Source organism: Streptopelia decaocto, assembly GCF_964273445.1.
Source record: "Streptopelia decaocto genome assembly, chromosome: 1".
Taxonomy (NCBI): domain Eukaryota; kingdom Metazoa; phylum Chordata; class Aves; order Columbiformes; family Columbidae; genus Streptopelia; species Streptopelia decaocto.
In genome coordinates this window covers 54,129,671-54,149,166 of record NC_138663.1, presented here as the reverse complement: position 1 = coordinate 54,149,166, position 19,496 = coordinate 54,129,671, and the positions used below count along the sequence as shown (strand labels likewise).

Here is a 19,496-nt window from a genome sequence, read left to right as displayed (position 1 = left end):
TGCATTTTAAAAACACAGATGTTACAGCAGGTAAGATTGCAGCACCTCTCCTGTCAAGTAATAACAATCTTTAATAGCAGGATCTGTGGGATTTGCAGTATTTTTTTGCTTTTAGATTTATAAAACCTTGAACATAATATTTGAGACTATCTTTTAAAACATATTATTGTCTTTCAGAACATGGAGAGCTTAAATTCTGAAGGGATAATTCTTAGTACTTGCTGTTTTACAAATCATGAGTGTGTATAGTAGATGTTTTTTTTTTTTCTCTACCGGTAACAAAACAGTGAATTAAGTATATGCAATTAAATCTAAATACACAAACTATTATTGAATCAGCAAGTTTTAGAATATTTGATGTAAATTCCACATCTTTAATCAGCCCACTTTTCAAAACAGTTCTTATTAATGAATGTGAGTAGTTACACAGGAAATGAAATGTAAAACATCTTCATTTAAGCACATTCTCCCCATGTGTGTCCATCACTAGCACCTTCATCAGACCAGATCTTGAATTTTTAGATCTCAGGTTCACATTTGCCATCTTGTTTTTAAAGGACTTCCCATGTCCTGATGCAGTTCTCTTAAAAGAAGGTTAAATAGGTAAATATAGGTAAATAGATAAAGATTTAGATCTGATGAGAAGGACCTCGGGGTCCTGGTGGACAGGAAGCTGTGAACCAGGAATGCAGCCTTGTGGCAAATAAGCTCAATAGTATTTGGGCTTCTTAAACAAAAACATTGCCAGCATGTTGAGGGAAGTGATCCTTTCTCTCTACTCAACTGTTGCAGCTGAACATCTGTGTGAAGTTGTGGGATACCCTTTGTAAGAAATATATGGACTTATTGGGGTGAGTCGAGTGCCAGGTTGCAACGACAATTGAAGGACTACAACATCTGACATGGGGAGAGGCTGCAAGAGCTTGGACTTCTTAGCCTAGAGAAGAAAAGGCTTATCTTGTGAATGTGTATGAAATTCTCTTGGAGGATCTTACTAATGTATAAAAGTACCTGGGATACCTGGTAATGTAATATGTGGTAAAATATATTACCTGGAATCTTATCAATGTGTGTAAATACCTGATGGTAAGGAGTAAAGGAGCTGGAAACAGACTTTTCCTGTTAGTGCCCAGGGGCAAGACAAGAGGCAGAGGGCACAAATTAAGACACACATGAAATTCCATCTGAACATCAATAAACGCTTAACTTTACTGTGCTGGTGACTGAGCACAGGTGCAGGTTGCCCAAGAGAGGCTGTGAACTCTCCATACTTGGAGATATTAAAAACCCAGCAGGACATGGCCTAGATAGCATGATCTAGATGCTTTGACCAGGGATGGTTAGACTTGATGATCTCCAAAAGTCCTTTCCAAACCAAAAACTTATTTGAAATAATTCAGTGTTTCTGAAATATATATATTTTTAAATTGCAAACAATAGGTAGCACAACATGTTTTATGTCTTTTTTGTGCATAGAAGCTTATAATAGAAACAATAATTCTGCATTTGGTATCTTTTTTCATTACAAGATACGTAAACCAATGTTCTTTCTGGCATGCTGAAGCAGACACTCTTGCAAAAGCGATGCTGGACCCTGCTTTACCTGAATAACCTTTTTTATGAGAGTACATTTTAGACTGTTGTTTTCTTCCTTTTCATTCCATTTTCCTTCTAGGTTGTTTTGGGTCCTTATGGCTAGCATCTTACAACTTGCTGTGGAATAACTGAAATGTATAAAATTTTTTAGATAGTCACTTTAAGAAAAGTACAGCATCTGTAATAAAAGTTGTATTTTGAGCTCACTTTTTATCCATCTTGTATGCATAATGAATTATTTGCAATGAATTTTTCATCTTATTTGAGCTGTTGGAAGACAGTTGTATTGCAGATACTCCATCTCATTTGATATGCCTGTATAAGGTCTAAAAAGTGTCACTGAGACAACTATCACCATTTAAGAACACAGTATGACATGAAGCATTTGAAAAAATAGGCCTGTATTGTGGATAATGTTTCTATATTAACTTAATGTATAGATTCTGTATTAGCTTTGCAGTGCAGTGAATCTACCTGTGTGATATTTCATTACGACTTAATGCTTTAGTTCCCTAACATTTTCTGTATTCAACAGCTTTTTCTTTAAAAATCAAAGCAAATTCTGTCCCCCAAAATTTGTTTGGAGACCTTCTGTCATTCACAGAGTAAAATCAGACCACATTTTAAATTCCACATTGGTCCTCTTTTTTCTTTTTTTTTTTTTTTTTGGTGAAAGAAGTACTTTAGCATGTAATATTTCAGGTTGTATTTTACCTTTTTTTTCCCCTCCAAGCATGTTGCTGACAATTTGCTGCTATAGCAATTGTATTGGGTATAGAGGTAGTTCAAAATCAAAATGTCATACTCAGATAAATGGAAGTCTGTGCTTAAATCTCTTTCTGAATTTTTAGTTAGCTCTTTATTATGTGTTAGGGAGATCTCTCCACCTACATTTGAGTGCTAGAAACTTGTTCTGAGAATATTAATTCAACATAACTTTAATTGTATCAGCCATATCTTTTTGAAGTTATTTTAGTATGAGCCCTGACAACTGAATGTTCTTAAATCTAATGTGTCTAATTCTTCCTTTTTCCTAAACAGTATGTCAAAACTTTTGTCCCTTCTTGATGCATCTCTCTACCACTGTGACATACTGCATTGCATTTTCTTCCTGCTGTTTACTGGAGTGCATATGACTACTAATGTCTTTAACTGCATCTGAAATTAATTCCTCCTGATGTAGTTCTTATGCTCCAAGTTCCTCTGTCTCTAGGGGTTCTTGGCTTATTTTAGTTTATATCATTCAGCATATCATGCTCTCTCTCACTCTCTCTTTTGTGAAACAGTGGGTTATTCTGTTTCCTTAGAATGAAATTATTCAGTGTTTTTGTTTTTTCCTACCACATCTTTTCCCAAGTCCCCACTGTTTATCCCCATTATTTGCAATGCATAATTGCATTAAATATGTTGGCTAGTGAGTTTAGCATCACAGAGATAGATTCTAAGTGTAAGTGGTCTGCTGTCATGATACTAGATCTCAGAGTCTTGAGTACTGGGTGTTTACTTCCCAATGAAGTAGCTTAGCAAGCTCATCTGTGGAGAGTGCAGGCTTAGAATTAGACTCTTTTTTTTTTTTTAAAGTATTTCTTCATCCTGTCTATTGTAAGACTTCAGATTCAGCCTAGATACCAGTGAAGCCTATTGATTTTTTTATTAAGGAAAACTACAGAACCTTTTCTTATTTCTGTAGGATCAGGGGAAAGTGTCAGACATCCATAATATAGTTCTCTTTTCATCATGACACTGATCTATTGGTCTGTCTTCAACTCAGTCTTGTAAAAATAAAAAAAAATTGCCTTCTGTCTCTACTGTTACCTATTGACTGCATTTCTCCATTCCCAGTGTCGGACTTTCTCTAGACAAGGATTTCTATTCTACTTTTTCTAGCAACAGTGACTGCATGCATTTTGATTCCATAAGCACTGAACACAAAGTAGGACAGTTTTGAAACGCCTGGCAAAGGCTTAGTGATCCTAATGTGGAGATCAGTGGAAGTATTTTCTTAAGGCAACCTCTTACCAGATCTGCTTGCTTTGAATGTAAGTAGATTGCTTAAATAGGACTTGCAGACCTGGCAGCTTGTAGTGTGAAAGCTTAGTTGAGTCACTGAGAGTAGAGTCACCCAGTTCCCCCTGTTCTCCAGGGACATTCTCACCAAGCACAAAATTGCTTCCACAAGATCTACCTAGACAAGGAGATTAAGTCCTCAGTTTGGTTTTGCAGAAAAATCTCACCATTTATGTGTACTGAAACTGAAATGCAGCAATAAATCTTAACTTAGTCTAAGAACATCCTTAAGCAAACATAAAATGATATTTCAATGCGCCATCTGGCAGGAGATCTCCGCCTTGTCTTTTCCCAGTTGTCAAACTGCAAGTTCTTCCTTCTAAATAAAATGTACTAACCAGTAAGCCGTACTGCTGCTCAGTAGGATCTGAACATATTCTGTGTTTCTGTGGGGACCAGTGTTTGAATGAAGACAATCTGTTTAATGTTCACCTCCCCGTGAGTCGCTGTCACATCAGCAAGATGGATCCAAGTTTTGACTGTGAATTTCTCTGTGCTGTCTAGACAAAATTTCCTCGAGAACTCCTTCTCAAGATAGACTAAATATCTTCTCAGTACCTTTTTCAAATCTGTTCTTTGATAGTTGGGACTTCGCTTCACAATAACAAAATTACGTTGTCCCTTTACCTTATATACACCTTGTCTTTTTACCAACACAGGATCAATACTTTCACAAAATCTTTGATTGTTCTCATTGAGAAATCCAAAAGCTTTACCTTAGCAGAGGGATGTTGCAATTTTGTTCCTTTGGTGTTGGAGGCCAGTGGAGTGGACTGTCCTGTCCTGCATCAATTAGAGCAGATCTTGTTTGTTATACAAACCAGAGTTTCTATGATTTGGCAAGTCTCCAGAAGTACTTCATTGTGTCTGATGGCTCTAAGCAACTGTATAAAGGGATTTTTCCTTTAGATGTTTTTAGTGTGGACATGGATAGCTAATGCATTTTTCAGGTTCCATCCCTGAGTATAACTTCCGGGCTGTTTTTGAAGGTTCACTCTCTGAATCAATAAGCACTGAAGAAAAAGAAGGTAGTTACTTGAAGTTTTTAAAATTGTTTGGCTTGTTGCCTTTCTTCTTGACCCATCTTGAAATACTTAGGGGGAAACTGAGGCACCAGAAACTCAATGCTAAGGATTTGATGGACAGTTTTGTGTGGGTGAGAGAGCAAGATTCATCTACACCTGGCAGGTATTTTGAAGGTTAAAAAGTCTGTAGGCACAGGTACTTGAAATGTGCAAGCACTTAGGAATCTATAGCTGAATAATGCTTTTCAAAGGTCTGTTAGTAATAACTTTTTTTCCCATTGGCTTATACAGTAATGAATGAAGAAGTAGAAGCCTTCTGGGAAGGCCTTTTTTAAAAAAAAAACACATTGATTTTTTTGTAAGGTGTGCATTTTCTTTCACTAAGGAAAAGCAATATTGCCAGTTAGGCATCCCATATAAAACATCAAGGAAAACAGTTCACAGAAACAGTACATATTCCTATAGTTATGAACTGCTGCCATTAAATATGGGTAACTTGTTTTCTTCCTACAGATAGCTTGTCACTTTGTAAATATCCTTGAGGGAAAAATATCTTCTAACACATCATTTAGAATTGTATTTTAAATATCTTGATGTTTTTATCCTTTCATTTATAACAGTTGTCAAGTATGTGAAGATCTTAGTACTTGGCAAAATGCATAACTTAAACACAAGCTCTTAGAACAATAACTTTAGCAAGGCCATGCCAGTGGTGATATGTGCTGCAGGTTGAAATCGCTTTGCCATTTTAGCAAAAATTCTCTAAATATGCTAGTTTTCTAGCAGCATATTATTTTTACCATGAATTCAGAATTCTTTTTAATGCATCAGCCCCTAAATATTTTAGCAGAATCCATTTTGTTAAATACTTCTGTGGTAGCACAGCTTGTACTAATGTATATAGCACTTATTCTGTTTTACCTTGGAATGAAATTAGAAAATAGCATCATGCTTAAAAACCAGTAAAAAGCATCTCTACTCTCCAAACGGACATAAAAAAGGCAAAAAATTGAATGCATGTGCATGACCTCTAAAAAAGGAGGTTATATGAAGGCAGGGAAAGTTTCTGGTCGTCTGATCTGTAACTGCTGGTTTTGCATAACATAGAACATGTTTACTGTGTATCCTTTACATTTAACTAAGACAAGCAGTAATGTTTATTATTTTTGTTATTCCAGATACTATATATCGAAGGGTGCTATCGTTGATCAGCTTGGAGGAGATTTAAATTCTACCCCACTTCACTGGGCAACAAGGTGGGGAAGAGTCTTCTGGAATTGTATTTTCCTGTGGTGTTGTTTTTTTTTTCTTCTTATCTTGGAATCTGCTACTGATTGATGTATGAAATTGCTGTATTTTGGGAGAATTCTTTGTACGGTAATTAATTCAGTCATTGATAACTGGGCACACCGTGAATGTGGTATGTTTGAGCTACAGGAGCTTTCAGCATATAGTTCTGGTTTTGTGTTTTCTTTCTGATGTAAAGGAAGGTGATTGCTATGATAGGAAAAAGAGTAAAGTAAAAGTAGAGTCTATAGTCACCTTGACTTATTCTTATTTTGGAGGTCTTATTTTTGTCATTCTTTCGAAGCCCAGTAACACTTGTGCAGGTGGGGCTTGGGATAATTTTGTGTGAAATTGTCCTTGCAGTGTTCTACTATGTGTGTGGATTTTTTTACGATGTGCTTGAAGTCAGATTTATGGTGTAGAAAATGGTCTGAAAGTGATGAATCACTGGGAAAACTGAAGACAGCCTTTGAGTTGTAGCTGCTTCTTCAGACAAATGCTTAGAAGTAGGTGGGAAAGGAACACTGTCCATATTAATAAGGAGACTTAGAATTCTAATAAACTTTTAGAACATTTAATGTATCAACATAATTTTGTACTAAAGATGAGGACTTCCTTGTTAGACTCAGTCAGCTTGTAGCTTGTTATGTTTCTTTTTGTTACAGATCACACTCTATGTTCTGTGTTAACAGCACAAAAGCTTGATTAAATTTCCTAGTGTTCATAGCTGTAATCTGTTTTTCTGTGAAGCATTGTCCAGAGCTGCTTCTGACAAACTGAAGAAGTCTTTTTGCTCATGTCAGAAACTGTGGGCTGACAGTTAGGCACCATATCAACAAGAAAGATATGCCTACACTCATTATGCTAAAAATATGTTTAAGCTTTTAATATAGTGTGAAGGAAGTATAGGCCTTCAGTTTTCCCTTTTTCACTCCTATTTTTGTTTCGCTACTATTTTTAATACTAGAAAGATAAACTGTATGCCCCACTAAAAGTGAGAATATATAGCCAGTTTGACATCTGTTAAAATAGCAGGTTTCATGTGGGGACTGGTAGAAGTCACAGTAGACTAGACTTCTAAACTAATAACTTGTATTTTTTGTTGACTGGCATTTTGCTATTCAACACACTTAAGCCACTGCATGCGATGCATGCATTGGCTGCATGAAATTTGTTCATATGAATGAGTTTGCATACTCAGTTGCAGAATTAGATTGTGACAGTTGTTGTTTTTGAGGTATGAGTCGAAGTGCGGAAGCTCCAGTAGTGTAATTAACCACTAAACATATTTGTTGTATTCAAATATTCAGATTTTAATAGCTTTTCTGTATATAGTTATTCAGTTGTCTGTTTATAGTTATTCAGTTGTCTGTTTTTTGTGTTTTGTTACATTTAGACAGGGTCACTTATCCATGGTTGTGCAGCTGATGAAATATGGGGCAGATCCGTCACTAATTGATGGAGAAGGATGTAGCTGTATTCATTTGGCTGCCCAGTTTGGACATACTTCGATTGTTGCTTACCTGATAGCAAAGGGACAGGTAAATTTTAATTTAATATAATATTTAAATAAATTCTACTCAAAATTAAAATAGGAAAACAATTGTAACCCACACCTATCATTCAGGAAATGCAAAATATTTGCCTGACTAAACATAAAAATAATTCAGTGTCTTTTATTGTAGACTACAGTATTGATGTGCCACCTGCTAACTTCATTTCTTCTAACAGTGGTCTGAGTACTTTGGCCTTAATTCGTACCTGTCTAATGTAGTATATGGATATTCTGGCAGTTACTCTTTTACCATTCTTTATTTGTAATTAATGTGATCTTTAAATGTTAACAATGACAATTATGACAAATATTTTAGAATTCTTCACAGAATCATCAGTTTATACACAGGTAAAAAAACTAATGCCAAAGAATTGTTATAGGTCATCTCTTTTTTTTTACACCTCAGTCCACAACTTGTATTTATTGCTGTTACTAATTGCATGCATGTGTAAATAAAGAAAAAACAAACCAACTCCAAACCTTGCTAGCCTCTTATATTACTGCTAGATCTGTAAAGTGTGTATATAGCTTGTGTATTCATTAGTGTTCTCATTGCCTTCCATCCTTCATTCTGTATGCTCAGAAACATGTTCACCTTTTTGCTACTCACCCTGCATTATAATTTGTAGATTTACTCACCCACAGATACATGAAGCACAAATTTTATTTACATATAGAAAAATCAAGGCCCTCCTTTATTTTTACAGTCTTGCTACCGCTGTTCACACTGCTATATTCTGTTTATTCTTTCAAACAACAAGTGAGATACAATCCAATGAGTCAAGTGGAATATGACTATGAAATCAGTAGGTTGGGTCTGTGTAAAACAAACATTAAATTTGCTGTAGAAAATGATCTGTGCCTGTAAAAAAATAAACTATTGCTCCATGCAGTATTCAGTTTATATCTAAGAACTGTTTGGTAAAACAGCATTTAGTGTATGATAGAGAGCAGGCAGGCACAAGAAGGGGCTGATCATATATAATCACTACTTTGTAGGAGATAATGATTGGAGAGAAGTGCTTTTTCATCAGGAACAAGTTTTGGATTTTGTTCACAAATTATGTATAATTGTATGTGGGTTTTATGTTACTAGAAAAATCTTGCAGCTGTTATACATGTGCAAACTTTTTTAAAGCATAGCATTAATGAAGGATAAATGGCCTTTAAAATGTTCTACTGTGATTATGAAATCTCCCTGTAAATGTTTGTTTGCTCTCTTTATCTGAGCATATACTACTTCAGTCCAAAAGAAGCTGTGCGTGTTTATATGTGTAATACATGTATATACATATATACACACACATATATATACATAAGCACAAAACTTGCTTTAAAATTTAAAACCTTTTATGTTGGAAACAGCTTTTGTTATTAATAACTTATTTTTAAAAGGATAATTCTTATTTAATCCCCAAATGTTATTAAGTATGATTTTGGTATCCTATCCATGCTGTAGGTTTGAATTAATTTTAGCAGTTATTTTTGGAAGCACTTCTAAAAATTCAACTTGAAAAATATGGATTGATTTGCATGTTTAATATATAGTATGTTTAAAATATAGCAATATCAATAGCATTGTAAATAATAATCCCTAAACTCATAGTTCTCTAGCTATACTTCATACAGTTACAGAAACTACATGATTTTTGTAGAAGTTATGGGAAATACATGATTCTACTTTTTATTCTATTTACTAAGTACATATGAGGGTGTTAATCCCTCCCCCCCAATTGTTTTTTTTCCTTTGTGGTGCCATGGTCTGGTTTTGGAAACTTGAACTGCTTTTGCCTCTGTGAGCTTGCTGTGTATACTACCTGCAAAGTTGTTCTCTTATATCCTAAAAGTAGGTTTGACCTTGTTCTGAATCTAATTGTAGTACCTGTGTGGTAAACAACAACTAAATAAATGTCAAAATAAAGGTCAGTGTAGGCTGTTGTGATTTGTTAGTTCTGATGCTGATGCTTTTGTGGACCTGCATGGTCAGAGGAGAGCCAGTTTTTATAACTTTGTAGAGAACTGACAGGTGGATTATGAAGTTGCTCCTAAATTGCTTCTTGTGCCTTTTTGAGACAGAACTGGAACCTAACTTGGGTGTTGCTGCTTCACGCTCTTCCTGGGCTGCAGCAGCCAATGGTGACATTTCCCATCTGAGGCTCGAGTCACATCCTTCAGCTTCTGGAGTGAAGTGTAAGGGAAGATGTCTTGGTCAGATGCCCTCTGGCCTTGGCTGAAAGTGAACCCACGTTCATGCCAGCTAGTGCTACGCAGCCAAGAGGCAGCAGTGTCTGGTAGCTGTTGGTTTTTATTTAGTTGTGCCTCTTCCTGAATTTTGAGAGACTAATACCTGGCTGTATCATAATTTGCTCATGTTGTTTGTGTCAATATGTTGCCTGGGCCAAAATGAAACCTGGCGCAAGAACACGATAAAAATATAACCACGTAGCAAGTAGCAGAATCTGTAGCACAGTACACAGTACAAGTTTAGGAAAGATGATTATTAAAAACAAAACCCCCAAACAAACAAACAAACAAACAAAAACAAACAAAGAAAAACTAGAAAGAGCTTGAAGGCACTTAAAAATGTTCAAATTTGATGCTCGTACTACTTGACTCTTGACACTGTGCTTACTTAAAATGCCAAAGGCCTGTCAGGACCTAGCATACTCAAACATGTCACCCCAGAAAAAGTTAAGATATGGTTATGATATGTTGGATGGTGGAATAATATGTTCTTATCCTGCAGCATGTGTGAGATAACTTACTTCAATCACAGATAATGAGTGACTATAAAGTTACTAGCAGGGTAAAATCAGGTTGTAGGAAATATTCTAGAGCTAGAATTATAGTTTATTTCAAACTCATAGTTCAACTATCAATGGCCAGTGAAAGACACTGAACCAAGTGTTTATTCCCTGGACCGAACTTACAGCATATTACATACAGAATTATAAGTCCAGTCATGTTTCTTTCTCATGTTTGTCAAAACTGACTCTGATGGACTAGAGTATTCAGGACAGAGCTTTGTTGTTTGAAAGAATAAGGTAGGTTCAGTTCTGTGTTACCTTGCTTGATGAGCCGACTGTTGATCTGCAATCAGTTCATTCCACAAGAATCCTGCAAAATTTCTGCTTTTAGTGAATAACTAGCACATATCTTTCCTAAATTAGAAAATGTTTTCAGCTTACCTCTCCCTTCTCAAAAAATCTTACTATATGCTTTTAAACATGTCATCTCTTTAGAAGCCTGTTTCCCTTTCCCTGGGTGACAGTCCATGTGAAGGAGACCTTTCCCTTGTGGAGAACAGGATTCTGAACAAGGACATAGTGGGTCTTTCTGTGAAGGCCTTTGTTTTGTGAAATAACCAGTAATGGATCTGAAGAGCATAAAATTTCTGGTCTCCTTCTGTGCAATTTAATGTATGTGCTATGAAGATCATTAGGGGCCTAGAGCACCTTCCTTATGAAGAGAGACTGAGAGAACTGGGTCTGTTCAGCCTGGAGAAGAGAAGGCTGAAAGGGGATCTCATCAATATTTATAAATATCTCAAGGGTGGGTGTCAGGAGGATGGGACCAGACTCCTTTCGGTGATGCCCAACAACAGGGTGAGGGGCAACAGGCACAGATTGAAGCACTGGAGGTTCCATCTGAATATGAAGAAAAAAATCTTTACTTTGAGGCTGCCAGAACCCTGGAACAGGCTGCCCAGAGAGGTTGTGGAGTCTCCTTCTCTGGAGACATTCAAACCCCCCTGGACACATCTGTGTTTGAGCTGCTCTAGTGAACCTGCTTTAGCAGGTGGTTGGACTAGATGATCTGCAGAGGCCCCTTCCAACCCCAACCATTCTATGATTCTGTACTTTTAAGTGGAATCCCTTGATGCTTTTTGTGCTTTTGAAAAGGCTGTGTTGTATCACAGTACTGGTTTGACCATTCTTGTCCCGATAAACTTAAATGCTGCTGTGATCTCTAGCGAATCCTACATTGTCAGCTACATTACTTTCAGAAAGTAGTGTTAAGCAGCAAAAGAGTTGCTACAGCTCTTTTCCATGCAGGAAGCTCTTTCTCCCCTATATTTTTGCCTCTTCAAAAGCTTTTTGTAGAATGTTGTGTTAGTGTCCTGGGATTCAGTCTGGTTATCTTTGCATATGCAAAGTTGTTCTTTTTCAGAAAGAAGTGAAAAATTTGCTAGTTGTGGTTCAAGGAGTTCACACTTGAAATACATACACAGGGCAGTAGTTTGCGTGATTTTTTTTTTTATCATTGCATCACTTACTGTTGAAATATTTTGTTCTTGCAGTGCTCTTATTGTTGTCCTAACAGCATAGGTACACCTCTCCATGAGCATTATCAGATTGACCTGTCACCAAGAGTTAAACAAGAAATTAATGTTAAAATTGGTACACATCAGAATAGAACAGTCTTCCAATATGTACCTGCTGCTGAAAGGGTCATATTTTTGCCTCAGCCCTTTGGTAAAATGCAGCAACAGAGCTTCCTTTCTGAAATGTCCCACTTGTGTGGCTGTAGTAATGATCTGGCAGAATAACAAAGAATTTTTGATGGTGGTTTTTTTTAGGGCATGCGTCTGCTATCCATCTTTGCTTTATCTATAAAACAGCATGCTAAGGAATCTGAGTTCCTTTTCCTATAGTTACAGTTCCTTTGAAAAGGGATCTACCTCAGCTCATGCTGGACCTTAATATGTGTAATAGCTGTAGCCTGCCTAGGTAATTTATGTGCAGAGAACAGTCTGGAGCTCATGTGTTGTGGGTTTTTTTGTTTTGTTTTTCTTTTTTCCTTTAGCTGAGTGTCACCTAGTGTGCAAAGTGCAGTTTTGATTTGTCAGGTGCAATCACTGAAGGAATCATTTTACCTGCCCCTGCTGTTGGTTATGAAGAATTGCTTTTCTATGTGGAATCCAAGGATGAAAGTGTGATTGCTCATGTTGTAGAATCTTTAAAATATGTTGTTCACACAGTGTGATCTGTGAATCAAAGTCATGCTTCTCAAAGATGAATGACCTTCAGTTTAGGCTTCAGTTCTAATGTCCTTCATGATCTCAACAACAGGAGGTTAAAAGGAGTGCAAACAGGCTGAGGAGGATGTAGTCTTTACAAGAACTGAGGGCAAACATACTTGGATCCTGGTGTCAATGCATGTAACTCTTTTCTGAACAAACCACAATAAAGTAATGGTTCTCTCTTTCCATCAATCATGTATTTTTGTTTGTTTTTTTTTTTTCTTTTTTTTTTTGGGGGGGGGGTGTGTGTTTGTTTGTTTGTTTTTATTTTTTACTGAACAGAGTAATTCCTTATTTTTTATTCAGAGTAAAAACTCAGATATGTAAAGGTATTTGCAGGCTAGAGATGTTTTAACAGCTATTATTTGCAAGAACTGAATTGGATTTCCTGAAAAACATCTGCCTGAGTCAGGCTAGCAGCACTACAAGTAGGGATCCCAGGGTTCTGGGTGTTTGACAGGCTAATGGAGTGGAAAAGAAGGTTCTAGGTGTGTTCTTCCTGCTTTTGAGTGCAGTATTACACCATCTATGTATATTTTTGATGTTGAAGACTAATAATAACATAGAAATGATTGGTGTTTTACAGCACGCCTGTTCCTTAGTTTCCAAAGTATATTGGAATGGTTATATTTTTGCAACAGTGGTATTAATGTCTGTTTTCATTTTTAATACTATTTTATTATGTACTAAAAGCTTGCCAGGATTTCTCTAGTTCAGTTGCTTAGTTTTAAAATACTGCATCTCATTGCAAACCGTGTATTTACTGGAACTTAAACATGCTTATTTGTCTCACCAACGTTTTTTTTTGTTCTCTTTTCCTTTTTTTAGGATGTAGATATGATGGATCAAAATGGAATGACACCTTTAATGTGGGCAGCTTACAGAACACATAGGTAATATCTCACTGCAGTATTGACTTTCTCTTGATGTTAACTAAATGGCGTAGGCTAGTGACTGGTTTTGATTTTTTGGAAATTCTTTTTGACAATTGCCAAATTATCTTTCTTCATTTGTGATTGTTGTGGCTTAACCCCAGCCAGCAGCTGAGGCCCACACAGCCCCTCACTCACTCTCCGTCATTGGGATGGGGAGGAGAATGGGAAGGGTAAAAGTGAGAAAACTCATGGGTTAAGATGAAGACAGTTTAATGGATGAAGCAAAAGCTGCATGCCCACGCAGAGCAAAATAAGGGATTCATTCACTGCTTCCCATGGGCAGGCAGATGCTTGGCCATTTCCAGGAAATGGCTCCATCACATGTAAAAGTTACTTGGGAAGGCAGGTGTCATAATTCCAAATGTCTTCCCTTCCTCCTTCTTTCCCCCAGCTTCATATGCTGAGCACAAGTCATACAGTATGGAATATCCCTGTGGTCATTTGGCTTAGCTGTCCCAGCTGTGTCCCCTCCAACTTCTTGTTCACCCCCTGCCTACTTGCTAGTGGAGTGGAGTGAGAAGCAGAAAAGGCCTTGATGCTGTGTAAGCACTGCTCAGCAGTAACAAAAATATCTCTGTATTATAAGCACTGTTTTGGTCACATATCCAAAACATAGCACCATACAAGCTACTATGAAGAAAATTAACTCTTTCCCAGCCAAAACCAGTACAATGACCTATTCAAGAGAGAGGACATTATGCACGAGTACTTACTAATACAAGTTTGCAAAGTAAATCTTCCTGTGGAGTTGATTTGAAAAAGCTGGTGTAAAATGACACTTCTCCCAAGAGCAAATTTGTCTGAATTAGATTCCTGCTCAGAAGAGCCTGTCTCCATCGATTGTTGAGAGGAACATAGGCTAACTTTTACAAATACCTGCCATCACCAACATTATCATCCTATTGTGTTTTCATCTTTTGGAATACGAAGTAGAAACATAATATGTTTTGAACTTTGGTTGTTATCTGGCAAGTATATAATCGTGTGTGCTTTTACAAACCTGTTTGTTAGTACTGTTAGGTTTTGGTAAACATGAATACAGAATTGTATACCAAATGTGCTTCATGACATCCCAGAACAAGCTGTCTTACCAGCTCCTTTAAAGTCAATAGAATTGTGGTTGCTCTCTGGTGGGAAGGGACTTTGAGCCATTCATAATTGTCAGCAAAAGTCACTTTGCTATTACATAGTGTACCTGATCAATGTCCTCTATAGAAATTGAACACGTTAACAATAAGTTAGTATGTATTTGAATTCGTCTACTGTAATCTAATGAGAGTTTTCTTTTCTAGTGTGGATCCAACCCGATTACTACTTACATTTAATGTTTCTGTTAATCTTGGAGACAAATATCACAAAAACACAGCGTTGCACTGGGCTGTGCTAGCAGGAAATACGACAGTTATTAGTCTTCTGTTAGAAGCTGGAGCTAATGTTGATGCTCAAAATATAAAGGTAAACACTCAGTCTTTTATTTATTGTGGGTGGTTTGAGGCAGAAATAGCATTGCCTCTCGAGAATAGTTTATTATTGTGGGTATGGTGGGACATGGAGATGGAGCAAAAGCTGTGCCACTAATGTTTGATTTGGGAATCAGTTTTTCCGAACAGTGTTGCATAACCACTAAATCTGCACCTTCAGAAGTACTGATATAAATAATTTACCAACGGTTATGTGCAAATATATGTCAGGGGGATGTGCAATTATACCGCATGTGTGAAGACCCATGCATTTGGATGCAAAATTGGAAATCTGACCAGATGTCTTCTAGTGAAGTTCTGGGGTGACTGTCTATTTGTTGGAGTGAGAAGTGAGATGTGAGACATCTATTATATCTCCCAGTGGCAGTAAGGAAGTTGGAGGCCTAAAAACACCAATACGAGTAAAATATGAAAATGGGCTCTTTTTTTGCATCAGAACTTTAAGTTGCCTGATTATTCTACGAGAACCTCTTAATGATGCAGCTAAATTCCGCACTATCAGAGCCCATCCCCAGCATACGTTAGACCAGCCAAGCAGCTGTTCGAATTTATGCCAGAGACTTGGAGTCTATAAGAACTTCTCCAGCAGTGGAAGGTGCGCCTATTGAACATGGTTTTGTCCATTGCCTCCAGACTAATCTGTATATTAAATTAGAAGCACTTCATCACCCAAGGTGTTTCTTCTGTGCTGTCAGAGAAGAATTTACTTTTAGAAAAAAGAATTCTCAATTTCTCTTCAAATATTTCTGTTTTCCACTTAGCATTACATATGGAGCAATTGAACTGGAAAATAGAGCTGTAAATCTACATTTATAAAATATTAAATACTTGATTAAATTTATTTGACCTGTCATCATTTTCCCTGATGATTAAGACGGCCAGGGCCTATTTTGCTTGGCCACAAGTGATAGAAATATGCTAAAAATATATCTATATATATTCACATCTGTTTTCTTGAACAGCATGGAACAGTGTTTTTAAGGGTGCAGTCAAATTTTACTAGTAGCTTTTCTAGGTCCTAGATCCACTTTAGAATATCAGAAATACTGATGATCATGACTGAAAACTCATTAGAAAAATCACATGGCTTTTCACGTGTTTAAAACAAATCAACTAGTTTCTTACATGTACTGATGTGATTTTATAATAATTATTCCTGGTCTGTAAGGTCAGTCGTGTGGATGAATTATGCTTCTAGTCTCATTTCTTGTAAACTGTTAAAAAGCTTTTTTTCTATGACACCTAATGGTAAAATTAAGGCATTTTTGTGGAAAAAAAAATCAGTGTCGTACCTTGCTTCCCTTGGCAGTCTGACTAGTGTGATTAGAGCTTTAAAGTCATTGCCTTACCTACATTTCTGGACTCTTATGAAATCTGTAATAAAAATTCCTATGTTTGGCCAAATTAAAAAGTATCTGCTAGCCTGAAGCAGTTCATGGTCTCTCCTTCTTTATTGACAGACAGCAGCAGTCAGTAGAAAAAAAGGTTTTTGGACCTGCTGGATCATGATTATCTTTCCAGTCATGCCAGAAGACATGTGCCTGGTTTCATTAACATGCCTGCCTTCTGCAGTGGAGTCTGGGTTTCTTGCATGCCTTCCCATGTGTCTAGGATCTTCAGAGGATCAGAAATCATTCTAACAGTGGCAGTTCTGTCATCCTGCCAGTGACTTTATAACATATGCTGATTTGGGTGATGGTAAACATATAGGAAACATAAGAATTTGGTTCGTTTTTTGTAGGTATATAGAAACTCAGTTTGGTGCTTCTCCTTTGACTGCTCAGAAAAAAAAGTTTTCTTTGAACCAAAAACCGGTTGTGAAGTGTCTGGCTTATGTTCCCCCAGAAATAAAAGGAATCGTGAAAGCCTCCTTTCTGATGCAGTCACTTGGAGATTTCTGCAGCACTATCTAGCAAAGTCCTTTTCTCAGGTAGCTCGTGGAATTGACCAAGAATGGCGGTAAGACAGCTCAGGTTAAAGAAATACACTGGCTGAAAGCCCTTCATCTTTTTTAAATTCTGAAGTGGCCGAAATATAAGGTGCAAGGTTTGACCTTGTTCTCAGCTCTGGGCGGTCTGTGTTAGAGGCACATGCTGCTGGCCACTGAGGTATGGGACAAACTGGAACCAGTAAGGTGCTCTTTTTACTTTGCCTGACAGTTCGAGAATATATGAACAGTAGCACTCTTATTCCAGAACAAAGCTTGTAACAAGCAGCGGGTTTGTCCTGTTTGTGTTATTTATCTTCTTTACGTTATGCTATACAAGAAAACAATACTTTTCTTTTGGTGGTAAGATACTTTCTTCTTCCTTTTTGAGAACTGGATTACAACTTGGAGTTGGAAGCTGCTTTTCCGCAGTTGAAGTAAAGTGTGTTGTGTTTTTTATTTGGTTGATTTTTTGTTAAGGAAATTATCTTGCCACACTTGTAGACAGACTGGGCATATCAGGACAGAATTTCACAGGGAGTCAGATGATTGCTGGGCATTGGGGGGGGAAACCTGTATACTTTGTTTAAATATAAGCAGAAGCTCCTTTTTCACTAGAGAGTGATGGAGACCAGAAAGAGCTTTTGTGATTTAAGGAAGATATATTGAAAAAAACACCCAAATCTGTTAATAAATCATTGAATGGACTTTAGATGTAGTTTCTTGATTTTGCAGTGTATCTGTAGGCTTGTCTGTGGAAGTCTACATGGAAAGTTGCTTATCGTAATGACACTTCAGAGGACTCTGTCTAAACACTTAAAATATATGCTATTGAAGCCTTATTGCTTGCTGACAAACAAGTGTGTAACTAGATTAAGTACCCTGTTTTGGTTTGGTTTGGTTTCTTTTGTTTTTCTGTCTAACCAAGTCAGCCATCCACCACCCTTGTGAATACAAGGAAAATATTAAAATGGCCAGATGATGAGAAGCATAGTCAAAGACTTCTTTAAAGCTCCCTCAATCTTTTTATCTAGGCAGTTCCTAGGTGTCTCATGGCCCTCTAGTGGAAGGGATGCTCAGCTGGACCCCAAGACAACTTCAGGATTTACTTGGGAGATCAACTCCCAGAGGGGATTGCTTGTCCACAGGTAATCTTTACAGACTGGATATATAAGGTGATATTAAAACAACAGCATCTCTGGAGTTTTCCAGATACTAGCAATTCAAGGTGCTATTAAATTTATGATGAAGCAGGCACCATAGTTTGATTTCAGGCATTTCTGTTGAGGATGGAGTTAATTTGTTTCTTAAACATCTGGCTCTAGATAACTTTGTTAGCCAAGTTAAGTCAAAAGATTATTGTTTTTTAACTGATTTTGCTAGTTAAACTTCTCCCACAGAAGAAGTGCAAGGTCCTGTTAAACAGCAAAAAGCTTCACCTGATAATCTGTAGTCTGTGCTATTTACCCTCCTTTTAGAGATATCAAGAAAGATTTCAAAGGCAAAAATGGCAGTTAAGTACTCAGTTCCCATTGTTTTTCTATGGGATATAGGTAGCTGACTGTACTTTAATCTTTGAAATCCCTTCTGTCTATAGTAATTATTGCCCTTTCTGGGTAATTTCAGTTTCTGGTACCTGTCTCACTTTTTTTTTAGGAGGGGGCCGTGCGATGGAGGATTCAGCCATTTTTCAAGCCTCCATGAATGGTTTGTTTAGGAGGGGAGTTAACTCCAGTAGAAGAGAGGAGGAGTCATATGCAAAACTGAAGCTGGAGGTACCTGCAATTGGTTGTCTCTTGCCTCCTCTATAATTTTAGATTCAGTCAGTAACTTTCATTTAGCTCTCTTCCTAAGTGTTTAAAAAGCAATAAAATCAAATCAGTTTGATAGGCACCTTTGGCCCCTGTATCTCTCTCTGTCTCTATCTCGCTTTGTCTGTCAGTCCTCTCTGAAAGCAGGGAAAGAGAAAACATGGACCATGCTTAGCATCCCAAAGTATGCGAAGCATAAGCTAAGCGTGAAAGTTCAGAGTTTTGGAGTAAGTTGGACATGAGAAATCAGTTTATCCTTTCCTGTTTTCTTCCTAGGACTTCAGTAACAGAGACGAATATAAGAATATTAAGCTTGTGGAAAAAAATCATCATAGAAACATTTTAGTAACTTCACTCTGCTGAAAAGGCAGAGAGTTAACTGAGAAGTCAGACTTTAAACTGGGAGAGCTTCCATGATCCAGTGGGTCACGAGTTCTTATTCTTTGCTTGATTTCTGCTGCCTGTCAATAGCTGAGGGGGAAGCACAGCCCTTCGTTTACGGACTAGTAGACTGTGTGTAGAACAGTGAAACACAGATGTGTTATGCCAAAGGCAACAATTATTGCTATGTCAGGACATACATATTGTCAGAATCACACATTTAATCTACTTGTCCACGCATGTATAGTTATGAGAGTGAAAAAGACCAGAAGGAATGATTGATGTTTGGTGTCAAGTAAGCTGCAGAGCCAAAAGTGTGCCAGAATGTAGCTTGAACTAATTTAAAATGTATCATTTTTACCTGCCAATCTTCTGTTGCAAAAGTGCTCTGAATGCATTTTATTTTTA

At 37.1% G+C, this 19,496-nt stretch overlaps 1 protein-coding gene across 1 annotated transcript in view; it reads left to right on the top strand.

Annotated features, from left to right (window-relative positions):
• Positions 1 to 19,496, top strand: part of ZDHHC17 (zDHHC palmitoyltransferase 17) — a gene marked incomplete at its 5' end in the record, with an annotated part of 76,409 nt that overhangs the window by 29,042 nt on the left and 27,871 nt on the right. The window contains 4 exon segments of the mRNA XM_082043472.1: positions 5,867 to 5,944; positions 7,372 to 7,516; positions 13,382 to 13,446; positions 14,781 to 14,943. Coding sequence (XP_081899598.1) covers positions 5,867 to 5,944; positions 7,372 to 7,516; positions 13,382 to 13,446; positions 14,781 to 14,943 — 451 coding nt within the window.